This window comes from Alligator mississippiensis, chromosome 11, assembly GCF_030867095.1.
Source record: "Alligator mississippiensis isolate rAllMis1 chromosome 11, rAllMis1, whole genome shotgun sequence".
Taxonomy (NCBI): domain Eukaryota; kingdom Metazoa; phylum Chordata; order Crocodylia; family Alligatoridae; genus Alligator; species Alligator mississippiensis.
In genome coordinates, this window is record NC_081834.1 from 42,272,661 (window position 1) to 42,292,494 (window position 19,834).

The 19,834-nt window shown below is 45.9% G+C and overlaps 1 protein-coding gene across 2 annotated transcripts in view; it reads left to right on the forward strand.

Annotated features, from left to right (window-relative positions):
- STRA6 (signaling receptor and transporter of retinol STRA6) overlaps window positions 1–19,834 on the forward strand; it is a 45,033-nt gene that overhangs the window by 7,294 nt on the left and 17,905 nt on the right. Inside the window, exons 2-9 of one of the 2 annotated variants that reach the window (XM_019477876.2) lie at window positions 3,958–4,076; window positions 4,432–4,558; window positions 9,810–9,888; window positions 10,404–10,489; window positions 13,512–13,651; window positions 15,087–15,253; window positions 16,039–16,161; window positions 19,202–19,269. In XM_019477876.2, the coding sequence (XP_019333421.1) occupies window positions 4,022–4,076; window positions 4,432–4,558; window positions 9,810–9,888; window positions 10,404–10,489; window positions 13,512–13,651; window positions 15,087–15,253; window positions 16,039–16,161; window positions 19,202–19,269 (845 nt within the window). In that variant the 5' untranslated portion in view covers window positions 3,958–4,021. The remainder of the gene's footprint in view (window positions 1–3,957; window positions 4,077–4,431; window positions 4,559–9,809; window positions 9,889–10,403; window positions 10,490–13,511; window positions 13,652–15,086; window positions 15,254–16,038; window positions 16,162–19,201; window positions 19,270–19,834) is intronic. The other variant, XM_006273156.4, reaches the window with a different exon arrangement.

The window sequence follows — 19,834 nt, forward strand, 5'->3', positions numbered from 1 at the left end:
ATAAAGTGGCCTCATTCTGCAGAGGGTGACTTATACCATCAGAAGTTCTGGCTTCAAATTTTGGTAGAATGGTAAAAATCACACATGGAAAACCAATTTCTAAATGCAGGCACCTTAGGAAAAGCTGCCCTGGCCCATTCTGGTTGTGTAACTGTTTGGTGTGTGTGTGGGAGAGTGTTCTCCTCCCTCTGCTCTCTGATGCCTCAGAGAGCTATTAAGATTTTTATTGTGTTGTCACAAATTGCATATCTTTCCTAGGAGCCTTTCTTTTACTGAGTGTTACATTCCTGGAAGGTGAGGTCACAGTTGCCTGGGGCTGGTTTAGAAGCAGGCGAAACAAAGGGATGCCTGGAAAATTGATTTTTCCTGAAACTAACATTTTCCATTGGAGACTGGATCACGGTCTGGACAAGGATGGGAATCAAAAGATAATTGCTTCCCCTGGCTTAGTAATAAGTGGACAGAAGTGCTCCATGCATGTTTGGCAGCACTGTAATTTAGAGTAGTTCTTTATAGCAGTATAAAGTTACAGAGCTCTTAAACATGACAGAAGTGCCATGTTTGGTGGCGGGGAACCCTCCCTGCATTTTCCAGGCTAGGAGGCCGGGGGCTCCCACAGCTTCCTGGGGTGGCTTCACTAGTCAGAAATTTGACTAGCGTACAGAAGTTATTTAAAGTTCTGTAGGTTGCTAAGTCAAATTGGTCCTGAGGCTGCTGTGACTGGAGCACCTTGGATGCTGTAACAGCCCTCCTGGGTTGGTCGAGTTGCTTTGCATCATTGGTGATTCTTCGGACTGAGTGACCTGGTGCTGCCCGTATCCTCTCCAGGTATAGATGGCCATTGGTTCTCGGGGAGCTCACCCACCCTTTGACAGGTCTCATTTTTAGTACTGCTGCGTGTCTGCACACCCCTCCTCACCCAGGCTAACCCAGGTGGGGGTGTCAGTTTAGTCGCTGACAACCTAACCATGGAACAGGTTGTACTGGTTTACATGGTACCAGATAGACCAAGAGAGTCCTGCCCAGGCAAGGATTGTGTCTAAAATGCAGTGCTTCCAATTTAATACTTCATGTAACAAGGATTCATTTGAAGTTCTGTAGCCATTTTTAAAGTGCTTTAAAGCCATGCACTTCTGTTAAGCCACAGCAATATGGTGCTTTAAATGGCAAAACAAGCAACTTTATATATACACCCCTAATAGTGGCCAGACTGCTGGCCTGTGAGGTGGGAGACCTGAAGTATAAGTCGCTGATCAGATTAGGGAGTGTCATACCCCTTATGTTTTTTTTTGTAGAACGGGGTAATTTCCCCACTCAGCTATACTTATGGCTTGTTACTAACTAATGAAGGGAGGCCATGTGGTAGGAGAGAGCCTCTATTAAAGGAAGACAAAGCTTTGTGATCATGGGACTGGACTGGGATGTCCCGCTGGTGGTTCGATGCCCAGTTCTGCCACGATACCCTCTTTACCACTGAGCAAATTGCCTGGTCTCTCTGTGTATCTCTGTTCCGTGTTCCTCGATCTTTGTCAGTCTTGTCCATTTTTAGAGTACACTCTACAGGGAACTCCCCCCCCCCTCCCCCCCCCCCGACCCTCCCAGACACATGCCAGCACCTAGGAAACAGGACCCTGAATTGCATTGGATAATGCTGCATGGGTCGGAACCAGAGCTCAATTCAAAACCAGTCTGGATTCTCTAAGTAGCAATATGGCATATTTGCAATACAGGCTTGTTTCCATAACAGGCTGGACCCAAGGAGCAGCTTCAGTGTGGAGCTGGGGTGTGGTGGCATTTAGATCCCTTGTCTGGGAGCAATTAGACCTGAAGAAGCCCCCACCTATATTAAGCAGAGCATCAATCTGCGCCTGATGCTTAGACTCTGGAGTATGGCCAGATGAGCCTGGCTTGGGGTAACTTTCTCGTCTGGGGGAACTCACGTGGCTTCCTTCCCTTGGAGATATGACACATTTGGGCTGGGTAATATTCGGAAGAGCTTTGACGATGTCAAGCCATGCACAGTAAGTGATAGATAGTAATGTTAGCTGCCAGCTGTGTAAGCATCAGTGTTACACAAAGCTACTGGCCTCATCATTTATCTAGTGCTCTTCCCATCTCCTACCTAGACAAATTGATCAAGCAGCTGCTTGGGAATTGCTTTGGAACAGCTTTAGCAGCTGCCCCGGAGACCACTCCCAGCTGGGGGAGACTTTCATGGAAGGTCACCGAAGTGCAAACGTTTAATGGCTCCCTTGGAATTGCTAAAGCAGAAGAACACTCCAGTGGCGTGGAATACGTGGCTGCTGGATGTACCCATCGCTGATACAAGAGCATGTGAGGCTGCCATGAGTGGTTTGCACTAGTTAAAGCGTTGGATGGAAGCCGAGGTTCTTGGCGTTTAGACAGTGGTGAGATTCATGGAGAGTGGTGGCATAAAGGTGTTAAAGGGTGCTCAAGACTGCTTTCCACTCCCATCTGGGACCTTCTAGGTTACAAGGGTGCGGATGCAGGGGTGAGATAATGCTTTAATCTGAACCTTGCTAAGTAACCCTGATTTTTTTTCACCAAAGTTTGTGTCTGAACCTGGTCAGGTTCAGATCTGGCTGCTTTGGAGCATTTCCAGTCCTGGTTTTTTGTTTTGAACAGGCTAGAAGAACAAAAAGAAGAACACTTCTTGGGGATGTTAAAGTTAATCTTGGTGGAAGTCCAGTCTGTGAATAAGTGTCATCCTAGTTTTAACTAAATGCTCTCAGATTTCCCTGCTCTTCCACAGACCTCCTTTGTGACCTTGGGTAAACTGGATAACTTGCCAGTACCTCTGTTTTGTTATCTCTAAAATGGAGATGAGGCGGTGCTATTTCTCACCTTTTTTTTTTTTTTTTTTTTTTGTCCCCCTCACGCTCCCCATCTCTGGGGCATGTTATCGGGATGAAATGCATCCAAGACTGAGTGAGGTGCTTGGATTCTGTGGTGATGGGATCCCAGGAGGTGGGGGAGTCTCTTAGATGACTAGGGTGGTGAAATGCATTGGAAAACGCTTGTTTTGTTGAATTTATTACTACTGAAGTGAGGTGGTGGGTTAGGAGGCCTATTGCTGGCAAGGGCAAACAACATTTTTGGTGGGGAGTTGTCAAGTATTCCTCCCCTCCACTCCCCACCCCTTGAAAATCTGGTGGGGGCAAGGAAGAAGTTGGGGTCCAAGGATCATATTAAGAGCATGCTGAAACCTGGATCCTAAAATTTAAGTTTTTTGAATAAGGGTGCTGAGTTTTTGCAGATCCCACTGATGGCAATATACACAGCCCTTCTGAAATCCAAGCTGCTTTTATTTACATGACTAGACTCTTTCCCCCTCTTTCCCCCCCCCCCCCCCTTAATTATGTTCCCAACTCTGGAAAAACATTCATTTTCTTTCTCTCTCCTTTTCCACGTTGATGTCTGTCAGGCTTCTCAGGTAGGGCAAAATGCTTATTTCCACACCCCTGCCCCCTGCCAATTCCTATGGAGTCATACCTTACTCAGGTGAGTGGAATTGCTTTATTAGAGTAATGCAGAGAGTGAGATCTCTGTCTGGATATCTGTTATCTCTTCAGTGTCCTTTTAATCCTCATGGAGCAGCTACTGGCTTTGTCTCTGCATAAGTTTTTCATTCAATGTGAAGAACAGAGCAAGGGGTCTGCCATGGTCTTGCAACCAGGCCTGCGTTTCTGTGGTTCTGCAAGCTTTGGCAGTAAGGTAGGTTATTCTCCTTCCCCTTTACTTTGATCTCAAATTCTTTGAGATGTTTTGGAGCCTGGGGACATTTATTTGAGGGAAGTTTAAAGCAGTGGAAATGCAGCGTCAGCTGGGAGGGAACTGTTTGCAACTGGCACATCCGTGCGCTATGTGGGTCAGAGGCTTAAAATGCCCAGTCCTACATACAGTTACTTCACAGGCCTCCTTTTATTTCTTTTGTAGGTTAGCTGCATCTTGCCGGGAAGCCTAATCTTGACCCTTGTGCTGCCTCTGAGCATTCGTGTTAATGCCATTAAGCAGCCTAAACACCAGCTCCAAGTCTGTCAGCATCTTGAGGCTGGGTAGGTGCAGTGAAGGAGGAGAAAGGACCCTGATAAGCCATGTCTGAGTTCTTTAATCTCTGTATTTCAAATCAAGGTGTCTCTTTTGTAGAGATTAATTTTTATTTCTATTTTTTACCTTCCCCCTTTCTCCTTTAGGTCCATCAGCTGTCGAAGGGGGTGTACAACCATAGTTTACAAGGGGAAAGAGAGCAAAGTATGCTACCCAGACTATAATGTTTTCTCCTTTAATATTAACATCTTGAATGGACCCTGGAAAGATCCAGAGAAGATGCTTGAAAGAGGATTTGTGGATAATGTTTCTTTTTGTCTCTAAGGAACAGCAGGAAGAAATCTTTCTTTTCTTTCCCTTTAGTGAAGGCCGAGAGGGAGATGGCAAATAATAGCTCCCTGGCCAGCCAGGACTCCTTCGCTTATGATGACTTCTCCAGCAATGACTGGTACATATATGAGCCCATTGATTCTTCGGGGCCGCAAGACGAGTAAGTGCTAACCCTTACCTTTTCTATCTAACCCAGCGTGGTTGGAAGTGATGCTGTTCCCAATATGTTATCATTCTCCCAAGTTCCAGTTCCCATAAAATGAAACTTTCTGTCTGTGGCTTAAGGAAAATAAGAGCTCCTCTATGTATGCATATATCTCCCTCCTCTACTCTTTCCCACCCCTCCACCCAAAATCTTCCTTGCTGCTATTCCTACTTGGAAATGTGCTTGTTAGAAGAAAAAAAAAAAAAAAAGGCTTAACTAAAACTGCAATGGGAACACTTGATTGCGGTTAGCCACACAGTGGGACCTCTGTGCCTCAGTTTTCCAATCAGTAAGAAAAGAATAACCATCTTGGATAGCTGGAGTTGGTGTTTCCCTGTGGATCAAGGGGTCTGAGTTGAAGCCTGGCTCCAGAGTTGGTGCTGGAGGCTGCCTTTCTCCTCTTCCTACAGTTCATCCAGCTGCAGATGGATCCTTTTGGCTGTGGTGACAAAGGAGGCTAGATGAGATGTAATATGTCACTCCCTTGCACACCATTGGCTGTAGAAACTGGTACGCCCTACCAGTAGCCCAAGAGGCCACCTATGCTGGGTAGATCTTTGACCTGACGTGGGCCAAACATTAATGCTAACAGTGTTATCTTGCTGTTAGTTAAAACCAACTGTAAGGGGTACTGGCATTGCTTGGGGTTCTGCTTGTTGGGACTCTGGTCCTGTGATCTTAGGTGAGAGAGGACACCTGAAGGCTGCCTAAGGCAGTGATGGTACCGTGTGCCAGCTCTGACTGTCCTGCCTTGCAAGAGAGCATTGCTGCTCCTTCTGCTATGTCTCTTCACATGAGCACTTCAAGGCACCCTTCTCTGGAAATGCTTGGTAGCTTGAGCTGTGCCACTAAAGCCAGGTAGGCAGTTGCTTTGCCAGGGTGCAGAATTTTTCCATTGCAATGAACTACTGCCACTAGCCTGCCTCGCAGTGAGGTCACTTCACCTATAGGTCACTCCCGTATGTTCTTGCCATGCATCCATATAGCACATTTTCTCCTACGCGATGTGCCCCTGAATCAGATACACACCTTTGTTTGTTCCCCTCCCCCCAAGGTAGAATGGCGAGAGATCTCTTCTGAGTAGCAGCAGCTAGGGAGCTGAGCCAGCTCAAGGTTTGCTCCTTGCAGATTGTGTGCAGGCTTTACTTTTTGCTTTTGCCTGGTCCTCCCATATCATCATGTGCACTGAAATCTTAACTAAAACAGCTGGAAAAGTTGTGTTTTATGTGTGAGAGAATACGGTAATGTGAATTGTGAAGCTGGTGTCTTCAGCAATGGCTCCAGGATGGCAACTGGCACTTCCTTAACATTGTCACCCACTGAGCATCATATGCTTAGTCTCAGTGACTATGTTCCACTTATTTAGCATGCTCCTGCTAAAATCTGATTGTTTATGTGCTAACAGACCTTTCCAATATTCTGCCACATTTGAAAACAGTGCACATCCTCTCTTTCACCCTGATACTGCCAGCACTGGAAGCAGGCTTGAGCCCATAGCATTGCTTTGGGCCCAAGGCAGGCTGTTATGGCCTTCTAGTGCTTTCCTGAAGCTGATGAGTAGGGATGATGGTAGGGGAGTGGTGTGGTGTGTTGTTTTTTTTGTCTGTTTTAATTGTATCCTACTGGATCAAAGAGCTAAACTGTATTTCTATGGCTGCAAGTAGGGGTGAAGTTTTTAGCAGAGTAGAGAGAAGAAAATTAAAAAGACTAGAATTTCAAGCTGCAATAATGTTTGACCAAAGTTCAGTAGCCTCTTGCAGCTCATGGAAAAATAATTGAAATGGATCTAATGTTGGCTGGGAGCCGAATGATTGCTAAGAATTGATGGAATAACTTAGATGAAACTAAAAACAACTTGCTTGACTCTGGAGGGTCTAAAACCTCGGAGTTGTATTGATCCTAATCTCATGCCTGCTGCATTCTTGAGTTCGAACAAGCAGGGGAGCTGAAGTATTAGTTCACAAGGGCAGAACTGCCTTTGTGGCAAAAGGGAAGCCTTGGCAGTCTCTCAAATGAGCCTGCTTTTTTGGTTTTTGTTTGTATCAACATGTTTTTGTATTGAAAGAGTCATTGGGATGTCTCCCTTTATTAAAACCTTAATAAATCCTAAAAAGCCTTCTTACATCTGTATGATGGAGCTTAGGGTTTACTTTAACTACCTACATTGGAGTGAAAACTACAGGGCTGTTTCTCCATTAGGGTTTTAGTTTAAAAAAAAAAAATGTGTGTACATATGTGTGTGAGGTGGTGTTCTTTTTTTTTTTTTCCAGTAAAGAGTGGCCATAGCAGTAGTTCAACCTGATCTCTCCCCCTCTCTCTCTCTCTAGGAGGTTCAGGGAAGTATCAGGACTTCTGAATGCTTCTCCAGACTCCTTGCTAGTAGGGTTTGGAAAGTCAATGATTTTAGCCGATTCCCTGTTGGGAGGCTGTTTCTTCCACTAAGTGACATTACACTGGAATTTGGGAGACGTGGGTTCTGTTTCTAGCTTTGCTGCGTGACACTTGTGCAAGTCACTTCACTCACCTCCCTGCACTTGTTATTCTACCTCTTTTTAAAATGGGGATATTGAACCTGTTTAAACCCTTTTGAGATCTGCTGATTTTAAAATGAGCTAGGTGGACATATTGTCACTACATGGGTGTTTTCTGTCACCTGCAACCTGTTTTGTGATTGTATGCTTTCAAATGTTAGTGGCCTACTTGATGGAGCAAGAGTCTGGCAGATGCTCACACTCCAGGCATGATGACTTCCCATTTTATACTTGCAAAAGTGACCTAACAATGTTGGGCACTGTTATTGTTAGGGACTCAATTTAAAAGCATTTTACACAGTGGCTTGGCCAGAGGGCTGGGGGGCTTGGTCCTCTGCAAGTGGAATCCTTCCAAGATGTCTCAGGCTTGGACGACCAAACACTGAGGCATCTTGGATTTGGTTTTAAAAGGTTATTATTTTCTATTCTGTCTACCTTCCTTTCTCATCTGGTCTATTTCTCCCTTTTCCTTTCTCTCCCCTCTTTATTTCCTCCCCCCTGGTCTTCCTTCCTTTTCAAGGTGTTTCCCCTCCAGCTGACAGATTGTAGCCACCAGCTGAAGAGAAGCTAGCTTCAGCTCCTAACATCTGCTGAGTATTTTACCAGCTCTTGAGGACATGTCCTCCTCATTCAGGTCCAAACCCCTAGACTCTCCCTGCTGAGGAAGAGGACAGAGGAGGGGTTGGATTGATTCTGGTCCCTCAAATGACATCCTTGACAGCCTCTCAATCTGGCTGGTCTTGCTCCTTGCCTCAGGCTGGGAAGCACAAGGGGATCAGCAGCTTGGTGGAAGACCATGGTGAGCCATCTGTCATGGACCTGAGAAGTAGCTCCATGCTGAAGAGGCCGCCAATAGGGGGAGGTAAGGTGGACCAGATACTGTTGCTTGTATAGTGTATACCCAACCACAGTAGCTCTGTTGTGCTGCACAAACGGAAGTGGAATTTACCTTAAATAACTTGCAGTTCAAGTGGACAAGGCAGATTGCGGGGGGAGAATTGAGTCACAGTGGGAATGCGTGTCTTGCCTCGGGTTGTGCGGGACTTTTTAACCATGGTCTCAAGAGCCCCTTCTGCAGGGACTCGACCATCAGATCCTCCTTCTAGGAGTCTTCATGCCCTCTTTTGGAAAGTTTTTCTTATTACTATGTGAAGAAGACTATATAGGCAAAAGCATCATTGGTGCCTGGAAGGGAAGGGCCCTTGGGCTTGGGTAGTTTTGAGAACAGCATTTCTCTACAAATGTGAAACTTTTATGAAAACTTCAGGCTGCAAACTTCCATTGGTAGAGAAAATAACTCTGATCACTGGTGCTCACTGTGGCCTGACTGGCTATCTGAAAGCAAGGTTGGTCAATAGTAAGACTCCTTATAGGTTTTTATGGTGCCCTTAAGGCTGTAGATCCTGGAGGCGTTTGACAAAGCTGGTTGATGGCTGCTAGGCCTGTTCCTCTGATCTCTCTGTTGGCCCCAGTTTTAAGTGTCTTGTCCAAAGATACAGAGCAAAGCGGCAGCAACAAGATTTAGCATCAAGCTTTAGTTCAAGCGCCCCTGCCGCTGTTTGGAAGCACGGGGACACTGATGCATGAGACACGGGTAGCTGCTGGAGCGTGGTAATTGCTACGCTCCAGCAGACTCAGTTAATTGAGTCTGCTCCAATGTGCTGCAATTACAGGGCATTGGAGCAGCCTCTGTGCTCGTGTACAGGCACCCAGTTTCAAACTCTGAGGTGTGAGCAGCTTCTTGTTTATTGGAGACATTTTAAGGGTGTTCCGGGTATATATGGAGGGTGAATGCCAATGGAACGAGGCACGGTCTCCAACTGGTACATCACTGTCAAGGAACCTATGGGAAATGTGGTATCAAGAAGTGAAGATGCTTATTTTTAAAGCATCTTTGTTCCTACTGTAGTGTTCCATCAAAATGAATGACAAATGGACCAAGGCTTCATCCTGAACTCCTGCTGAACCTTTATAATGGTCTGGAAATTTTTTTCAAATCATCCTCTTTATTCACCTTTCCTTTACTGCCAAACAATGTTCTGTCCTCCTGGTGCTTAGGGCAAAATAGACATGCATGTAAGACCGAGGACTTATTAAGCAACTTATCTCCTGAGTTCCCCCTAAATTTAACTGAATCCTATTGCTCTTAGCTCTTTCACCTTTGGTCTACCCTAAATAACTCCTTGGCGTGGTACTGAAACCTGTAAATACACTGGATGCAGTTATCGGTCTTCCTTAAGTGCTGCTAGGACAAGCCAGGCAAAGATTAGCACCTTTTTTAAAGCTTTGCTTTTAAAAATCAAACCTTCCCACCCCATTCATCTTGGTTCTTCCTCTTGCTTTTTATAATATGTCATCTTCCCCATTAGTGAGATATGGTTTTGAAAACCTTATGAAAAATATACTTCATGCCATCCCTCCATACCCTGACAGGCAGCTTTGTGTGTGTGTGAGACATGTTTTACTTGGATGGCTAATATATTGATGCAGGCACAATAGCTGTGGAATTAGAAGCATCTTCCCCTAAGGCTGGAATGGCTGGTAATGCAGAATTCTCATCTAAGTAGTCACAGTAAATTTGATCCCTTTATGCCCCTCTATCTCTGCTCCTCCTTCATGAAGCTCATATATTTTAAAAGGTAATTGGGTTTTATTTCTCTTCTGTATTCTTCCAGTAAGCTTGCTAGTGCTGTTGCAGACTGCAGTCCTACCATCCCTTCCAGCCTGTACCACATCTGCATGGCTCCCATATCGGTGAGTACCTGTAGAGGTTCTGTATGCTCTGGGTGTGGCTAGGGCTGGCTACTCGGCTCTCTGAAGGAAGTCTCCTCTGTCCATCCATATAACTGATTCAGAAATTATTGGGTAATGTTCCTTGGCCTGTGTTCATCTAGTCTGGCTTTCTGTAGCCTAAAAAACAATGATTGTCAATCAGGTTTCACAAGACACTGGGTGCCTTGAGATGCTTTCATGGGTCCTGCAGGGTGTCATGCAGTGTTGAGTGCCAACATGATTTGCAAGATAAACTTTCTGATTTCAAATAGGAATCTGTCTTGTTTAAAAAAAAAAAAAAAAATCTGCCCTGCTGTAGTCTGAGTTCTGTACAACTGATGAACTGCTCTATTTTTTTTCTGTAGTCAAAAAACAAGTGAAAATTAAGAGCTGGCATTTTTTCTGAGGTGTGCCTTGAGTCTATAAAGTTTGAGAAACATTGCCTCCTGGCATTAGATATCACAATGGTGAGCATAATTCCTTTTTTCTCTTTGCAGCTGGCTATATTAATAGGCCTATCCTTTCTGGTGAAACGAAAGAAGCTCTGTAAAGGCTGTTGGAGTGGAGCACCTGGACTGCTGAGGTACCATTATGGCCTAGAGTTTGGCATGTCATAATAGGGAGGCTCATCCAGAATACATGTGTGCCAACCACTCCGCTCCACTCCTCTAATTGCAGTTAATGTTGCACATGAGTGAAGTTTCCATTTGTTTGTACATGTGCATTCTTTAGCCCCTTCAAATGGGCAGTTAGAAAATCCTCACCATGGCCTTCATGTTTCTGACTTCACTTTGCAGCTCTTCACAAAGAACAGAAACCAAGCACAGTTCCACAGGAGTGTTTTTGAATTCTGACCTGTGGGTGTTGGGTATTCTGTGTGTGTGTTTTTTAAAACATGGCCTGTAGCTCCTCCTTTTAACCATTTCTTGTAGTAAAATTACAAGCACAATTTTTCTAGGATGCACGTTGGGCTCTGAGCCATTAAATGCTCCACTAGGGCTACGTACAGAGAGTGCGCTGGACGAGGTCTTCTCCAGTCAGCTTCTCATGGCTTAGCAAGTTTGCAGTTGTTGGCCTTGCTGGAATATGGATTCAAACAACTAATGATCAATGGTTGTAGGCCTCACTGCAATATGGATTAATACTATCGGGACCGAGGGCGGTCTAAGGCTATGGCCAGTAGCCTGGACCATCAGGTGGGGTTTTTCCACTACGGAGTAGAGGTAGGCACGGAAGCGTATTGGTTTTACAAAGAAAGCTTTACTTACACTGCCGATGGTCACAGTGCAGGAAGGAAACTTGCTTGAGTTGCAGTTGCACACAAACAAACACACAGGGGTGAGATCTCTTCCGAACCGAACCGAGATGAGTTGTTGATGCACGACTCCACGAGTGCTTCACATGGGGGATACGTCAAATTTTCCACTATGACAGGGAGTGGCTAGAAGCTGATCAGGCCCCTATGTCCTCCTCCAAGACACACGCGGAGTTTGCTAGGCTCCACAGTGCGCTCAGAGTTCCCCACGAGGTGGTTGTGGAGTCCTCCAACTTGGGCGGAAACTGCTCTAACCTTTTATACGGCTAGTGAGCCAATTGCTAGCCGCCACGTAGGAATAATTTAGAATTGACCAATAATGGGACACTAATTTGCATACGCGTGGCGGAAACACTTTTGCACCAGGGATTTCTCTCTGTAGCTGAGAAATCCACTGTGCAAAGAAAGCTCCATGTGGCGGGAAAATTCCAATGTGCCGAGGCACTAAAAATCATTGGGTTATGACACATACAACAAAAAAGTGTGCTTATATTTGTTGGGGCCGAGGGGCTGTGGCCAGCAGCCCAGGCACGTGGGCTGGGAAGTCGGCACAGTGGACTAGAATTAGGCACTGATGCGTGGAGGTTGATTAAAGATTATTTTACTTACACCGTAGATGGTCGCGGTGCAGGCAGGAAAACTTGCTTGGTTACAGTTGTAGATAGAAGAAAACTCGAATGACGAGAGCTCTCTGAACCGATACGAGAGTCCGAGCTGTGACTCTGAACGAGCGCGCAGGGTAGGGATATATCAGGGATCGTTCGGTGACGGGGAGAGACTCTTGATGGCTGATCAAACCACCATTCAGTCCGAGATTTACGTAGAAATCCACGAGGTAATCGTGGAATCCTTGCTGGAATTCTCTCGGATTTCTCCCGGAATTCTCGGAATCGGGGTTCTCGGGATCCTCTTGAGATTCTCGGAGATCTCCGACTTGGGCGGAAACTGCTCAAGCCTCTTATATGGCTAGCAAGCCAATCACTAGCTGCCACGTGGGAATAATTTAGAAACAGCCAATAGTGGGAAACAAATTTACATACAGGTGGTGGGAACTCCTTTGCACCGGGGTTTTCTCTATGCAACTGAGAATTGCACCATGCAAAGAAAGCTCCAGATGGCGGGAAATAATACTGCAGTGCCGAAGCGTACACACAATCATTGGGTTATGACAATATTTGTATAAGCTTGTGGAACTTCTCCAAACCTCTGAATCTTCTCCTCCAGTCTGGTGTTTTTACCACCTCTTTATATTTCTTCACAAAGGATGTTGACCCACAAGTATGAGGCAACTTATGTCCTTCAGCACCTACCAGTGATGACCACAATAGCTGTTTGAGTTGTCAGAACCATTTGTCCTGGTTGCCAGTCCCATTTTGGGCACTGTGTTTGTAGGGGCTGCCTGGAAGGTTTGGGGCTAATTTTTTTTTTTTTTTTTTTTTAATAATTAAAAAGGCATTAAAACCCCTTCAGTGTTGCTGCAAAGGGAACCTCATTGTGCCCTTGATGCGCGGTGGTTGAGGTGTGTAGTGCCAGAAGAACTAATTCCCCCTCCTAGTTATGGAGTATCACTTAATTCTACCAGTATCTGGACCCTTCTCATGGGAATCCTTCTATATCTCAGACCTTTGCTCATACCACTCTGTCTGCCCTCTTCAAACTGTGTGCTTGGCTGAGCTTGATACTTGCCACATAGACCAAAGGGTGGCGAGTGAACTGCCATTATTCATGGAGTGGGTCCAGGTTATTGCTTAAATGCCTACTATGCCAAGAACATCTTTTGTTCTTTCCACCTGGTTCACCAATCCTTGCTCTGTTACTTCTGTTGGAAACTATACATCTTCTAAATATGCTTGTAAATCACTACTGCACCCCTATAGTAAAGTGGAAATAAGAATTATCCACCCCCTTATTGGCTTTACAGCAGTAACTTGAGGCAGATCCTAGAAGCATAGTGGATTTCCATGGACCAGCGAAGTCTGGAGCTCCATTTCTGAGCAAGGAGCATAGGGAGGACTTAATCCTGTCTGCTCCAATGTATCTTGTTGTTCAGCACTGCTGGTTTATTAGAAATGGGTGCACCTACTAACCTCCCAGTAAAGTCTTTGAAATAGCTAGGATTAGGAAATTGTTACCTGGTATTAATGGTTTGTCTCCTGGAGATGGAGATGGGGGTGGGGAGTGGGGTCCCAAACCATAGTGCCCTGTGCAGCAGGTGAAGGGGCTCCATGGGCAGGTAAGGGAATGCCTTGTCTGTTCTAATCCAAACTTTCCCTTTTCTGGATGGTTTCAGCCCTGTGAATTTCTTGGAGGAAGAGGGAAACCAAGGGCTGGTGGTTGCAGTGTTTGGAATCCTCTTCTCCTCTCTCTGTGTTTTGGTGTTGGATAAGGACCCCCTGCCTTTCATCCCCGACTCCTCTCAGCACAATCGAGGTAATAATACAACTGCTACTGTGCAAGAGTCCATCAGGATGTGTGGTGGTAAATCTGAAGCAGTCAGTCAGGCCCTCTGGAAACTATGGATGTTTCCACAGTCCATTCCAGTTAAGCACAGATCTCCAGTTCAGGGTTTAAACTTCTTCCTCAGTGACAGATGCTGATCAAATTATTTTCTTTGAGAGTGGGGTGTGTGGGGCACATCTTTCCTCCCTCCCCAAATTATATTGCTAAGTGTTTAGCCCTCCTGGCTCACCTGGGCAAAAATTGGCTTAATTATGCTGTATTTTATCTTGCAAAAGTATCCGTAAGACCATGTTACTGATTTTTTTTTTTTTTCCAGTTTGCTGTCTTGCTACATCAAAGTAGGACTATTTTGAGCCTCCTAGAGGACACTGTAGCTTGGAAAGGACCCAGGCAGGAAAGCTGTATTGCTTCAGATTGGACCAATCTTTGTGGGGATGTTCTGCTTTGTCTATCTCTGGGAATGAATTATCACTCCCTTATTTCACTGATACCAGTGCAAACCTGATTTTGATGAGAAGTGAAAGGGTAGACCTTCCTCTAAACTTGAGGCATCCAACTTGTGTGGCTCTGCAGGCTGGTTCCAGCCCATGGGTCTTCTCACAGGCCAGATGACCCACCTTTTGGTAGCGGGACTGTGGTTTGTTGGTGTGGCTCCAGAGCCTAATGGGTGAATGACAGTAAAGGCATTCATCCTGCTCCCTCTTTGCTTGCCATGTATTTGAGTTTTCAGCAACTGCTAAAGACCTCAGATTCAGTAGTGGGTAGCAGGGTGTGGGTTGTCTGGTCATGTGGACAAGTCCCATGGGCCACAACTTAGCCCCTCTGAACTGTAGACATTTAGTGCTCTGAAAACTGATCCATGTGTTTCTCTAGACCAGGGGTCAGAAATCTTGCCCACAGGCCAAATGTGGCCCACTGTGTTGGGACTCTTGGCGGCATTTCAGCAGCTGGGGGAATTGCCATTTCAGGTTGCAAGTGGAGACCTGAGTTTGGACTGAGGTGTATTATTTGGGCTGCTGTTCCTAAAAGCTTCTCTAAACATACTATGTTTAATTAGCCAAAATGAGCTGGATCTGGAAGGCAAGAACCTTGATTTTTAGTGTGGAGACTGAAATTTAGTGCTGCTGCCTCATTTTAGCTAAGATCTTTCAGGGGCATCTTGCATGGGGTTGGCTAATAGGGATGTGTTTGGGTGATGGTGGAAGGGAAGGGAGCTGCAGTTGCTGGCTAAGTGGCTATGTTCTTTTTATATCAGCTTGGACTGGGTGTCTACTCCCAGCTTTGGGTGGTTTGGCATCTTTTAACCTGCCATGCAGTACAAAAGCGCATTGTTTTGCCTGTTAATCCTTGCCTGTACTGAGAGCTGTGCCCTTGTATGTTTTTTCTTCCCCAACCCTTGTTCTAGAGTACTGGAAGATCATGGCTTTGCTCTATTACCCTGCCTTCTACTATCCTTTAATTGCATGTGCCACAGTCCGGCACAGAGCTGGGTACCTCATGGGCTGCTTGCTCTCCTGGTGCCACTGTGTGGTCCATATTTGGCAGAAAGTGGATTGCCCTCAGTCATCCAAGGTAAAAGCAAATAAATTATTTTTCTTGCCCACTCCTGCCAGTTGCTGAAGATGTCTGCTAGAAGGCAGAAAAGGAGTGGGGCATAAATCGCTGGTGCCTGAAGCTGGGATAACTATCCCCAAGTTGGATCCCACTTGATGGAAAGCATGGTGTGGTCACCTGTAGTGAGGCTCCCATCTAAAATGCTTTACAGCCTCCTAACCTAGTGGCTGGCAGCCTGTGGCCTTCAGGCCAGATTTGGCCCATGTAGCTGCTGGATTAGGCCTGTGGCTGTGGGGCTTCGGCAGCACTTGTCACTGGGGGGGCTTTAGCTGTGTGCATGCTCCCTGTGCTGCCATAGACAACTGGTGGCAGCCAGGTCCTAGCACCCCCCATCTACCTCTGACTTGGGTGGATTATTCCATCCTACAGCCAGAAAAGTTTGCCTATCTGGTTTTTCTGGGAGCTGGGTTAAAAGGATAGAGACTTTCTTGGCCAATTCTGCCTTTTGAACATCCCAACTCCCCATGACAGGAATGCTCAACCCCTGCCCTTCTCCATGTCTGCCCCATGAGCTGGTTCTGGCTTCTGGATGGGCAGTGCTCAGTCAATCCAGCCCACTGGGCAAAAAGGTTGGGTACCACTGATCTATGGGACTGTGGTGGAAACAATTAAGACCTGCCTGCTTTTATGGCTCATTCTGTCTTGAGGACCTCAGACTTGCAGAGCTGCTTTACTAGATAAGTTAGAGCCTATTGAGTGGTGGGTAGGGATATCGTACTTCTCAGCTGTCCCATTTTCTGCAGATCTACAAGTATTATTCCCTGCTGTCTTATGTCCCTGTTATCTTCTGCCTTGTGGTCCTGAGCCTTTGGTATCCACTGCTGCTCATCAGGAGTTTTGCAAAGGAGAGAAATGCTGCTACAGAGGTAATGTGTTACAGCTTCCTCTTGAATCCACTCTGGCATGTTGTTGTAAATCCTGCAAGAGAAGTGTTAGGAACCTCCACTTTTCTCTATATATTGATACAGTAGTAGCAACTCAAACTTTATGAACTTGTACCTTTGATTTTGAGGCGGGGGGGGGGGGAAGGGGAAGGGAGTGGATCTATGTATGTGGGACAGACTAGCTTGGGTATGAGAACTTGGGATGGAATTGTAATTTTTTGATAGTCACTTAAGTGCCTGTTCTACATGGCATTTTTTTGGCATTTAAGTGCAGGTAGCAATTCTATGCAGGTGGACAACCAACATGTATGTGTATTGGCAGCAAAATGGTGGTGGAGGACCTGGGCTCTCCCATGTTTTAGTCCCAGTAGGTGAGTGACAAGAGCACTTACTGTGAAGCCAAAGACCTAGGTTCTAGTCCCCCTTCCTCCCCTTGGCAAGAGGGGCATTAAACCTGCATCTCTGACTTCCCAGCACAGTATTGTAAATGCCATATCATGGGTTGGGCATTGTGCAGATTCTTCTTTGTTCATCTTCTGAAGTTGAGCCTCTGCCCTTTCCATCTTGTAGGTTGTTTTGGGGATTTTTTCGGGGGGTGGGAAGGGGCTGGGAAAGGATGGAGGGTAGTGACAGGGGAGGTGGGAGGGAAGGATGGAGGGTAGCAAGGGGGATGGGGTCTACCTTGCTGTGAGAGGAAGACTCCAGGCTACAACTCGGAGCCCCTTCCCTGCTAGCCTAGCAGTGCCCTCGTACCCTCCTGGCTTTCTGTCTACCTCCTGGACCCAGATTGATGTACTTCTTCCTTAGTGGTTGTCCAATGGGATATTTTCAAAACCCGGTGTAGAAAGCCTCAACTAATGCTTGAGGTGTGGTATGGTGGTGAAGAGCACTATGCTGGAAAATCAAAGATGTCAAGTTCAAACCCTGCTCTGGGAAAAGGCAGTTTCCTAGCTGAGTGCCTTAGCCACTTGTCTATTGGGGACTGAAATCTAGGAGCACCATTCTCCAGAGACTAATGCTCTCTAGTCATAGATTTCGATCGGACTACATTTTTGAGCCTTGGACACTAGTACATAGCCAAGGTGTACATACCCTGTCAGTATGTCCACATGGCTTAGAATTAGAACAGTGGCTTTCAACCTGTGGACCATGGGGATCCACAGATTGTCTATGGGGTCCATGAAAGATGATTATGGTCAATCAAAAATATCTGAATACCCTCACTTATAATTTAAAGTGGTCTACACCTCCATTTGGATTTTGTTTGTTTGTTTTTTAGAGATCCACAAATGGGAAAAAAGGTTGAAAACCTTTTAATTAAAATCTTTTTTGAAAAGTAGAATGAAGACTCTTTTTTTTTTTTTTCTTCAGAGTTATGGCTGCATAGAGTAGGGACAAAACCTAATCCTCAGCTGATTCACTCTCCTTCTCCTGCTTAGGCTGTGAAATGGGAGGAAAGAGACGGGGAGCAGCTAGCAGACAGAAAAATTAGTGAAACATCATGACAATTAAAAAGGGGAGGCAATAGTTCACACCTGAGCCATCAAGTCAGTTGATTTTCTTCTCTGCCTGAAGAGTAATAATACCACAGCTGCTGCACTGCAGAGCATGAATCAAAGTGGGGTGCTTCTATCTTGGGCAGAAAATCAGCATCTCTCTTTATAAATGCACCCCAGTTTTGGAGGGCTGATTGTGTGGGGGGGATGGGTACTCTATGATGAACAGGGCTGTCTAATTGGAGACAAGCTGATGTGTGGTCCTGGAGCTCCTGCCACTCCCTGTGTAGCTCCTGCTGCTGTGATGGACAGGATCTTTGAGGCAGAGCAGCGTGATGGGAGGGCTTGTATAGTGGTGGTACGGGGCGGGGGTAGCAGGGTGGCTTGAATTACTGACCTGGAGTCAGTGGGGTGCTCATACTGCATGTGCAGCACTGGTGGCATGAGGAAGCTCATGTGGAGGGATTGGTTCAGGCTGCCTGTGTTGCAGGGAGGCAGCATGTGGCAGGGATACTGGTTGGATATCCCTGTGATAGACCATGAGCCACTTGTTGCATGCAGCACCCCTAGTCTTCCCCTTTTAAGTCTCCACCAGATGACTGGAGACCCTGACCTGGATCTCAAACCCAGGTCTTACATAGATGCTGTAACTACTGGGCCCTTTTTCCTTTCAGTAAAGAGGAAGTCACTAGGAGGGTGAAAAAGCATCACCGGAGAAGGCTTGGGGAGTTAGGATAGAAATGAAATCCTTCTTGCATCCTAGGCTGGTTGCTCTAGATTCATTCACTTAACCCCATATCTTGTTTTCATGCTACTTTTTGCTTTGTTCCCTGGGTTAGCATGTTCACTCCCACCTCTTTGTTCTTTTGCAAGCATTGACACTGCTTGTAATATCACTGCACTCTCACATGTGGTCTGGTCTAAAATGCAGGCAGGCAGGAGCCATCCAAAGAGAAACCTAATTTACCTAATTGGCTAGAAACCCTCACTGTGAACTGTAGGGGTTGGATCATCTGAACCAACAATAGCCCAGTGCAGGCTGCTGGGTGCTTGGTTTATAACTCCATGCTGCTTTGACTTGAACAGCTCCTGGTCTGGCCTTCACTAGGTGACAGGAGTGATCAAGGGCCATCCTGTTGGCTGAAAATACCAGGAAATAATAGTGTGTTGGTCCCTCCCACTCACCCCCCTTGTTCTAGGAGATATTTTACAGGCTATGCCTACACTGACTTGCCTCTGTCCTGGCTGGAGAATCCTCATTGGGTCAATAGCTGGCCCATTCCCAGCCAAGTGGCTGTAATGGGAAGGGGAGAATAGGGGGTGGGACTTGGACTAAGTTACAACCAGTAAGAAGTGTCTATTGCTGGAGAGCTGGCATCCTTCCTTCCCATTGAAAGGGGTGAGGGGCATCTCCACTTAAATTCTCCTCAGACCACTTGATTTCTGAAAACCACAGCACTAACTTCTAGCATCTCACCATGACCTGTATCCAAACAAATAGACTCTTGTGCTGCTTCCTTTTTCAGCTGGCAGGGAGTGGGTATTATAAGAGATACCTGAAGAATATCCTGGCCAAAAAACCACAAAGGAAAAGGTAAGGCTGAAATCCGGGTTCTTCCTCGTCCCCTAGATAAAACTCTGCCCTACCATTTCCCAGCTGGCTGGCTGGCTGTGGAAAAGCAACTGGTACGTCCTCACAAACAGTGCTTGGGGTTGGAGCGGGTGAAAGGGGGACCATGAGGCTCTGACATTTCTATTACAATTCAAAGCAAGAACATTGAAAGCCTTTAACTCACCAAGGTGAAGCAGTCTTTAGCAGCCTCAAACACATGTACACACTCAAACAGATTATACAGGGGTGACACTGATGGCTTTTTAAAAATACTTTTTCATTGTTTGAGAAGTATAATGTGGCTACCTTCAAAGCAGGGGATTGGACTTAGTGCCTTGGTAGGCCCTTTCATTCCTATATTCCTACTCCTTTTTTTTTTTTTTTTTTTTTTTAATGCTAGAAGTAGTGCCCTTTTTTTTTTTTTTTAACCCTGAATAAGACCTTGTCAATATTTCTGAGCCTGAAAACACAATTCTTAACAAAGTTACTTTAAACTGAATGAGTCCTGGAATAGTAGGGGGTGGGTGGCTACAGGTCTGAAGAGCCT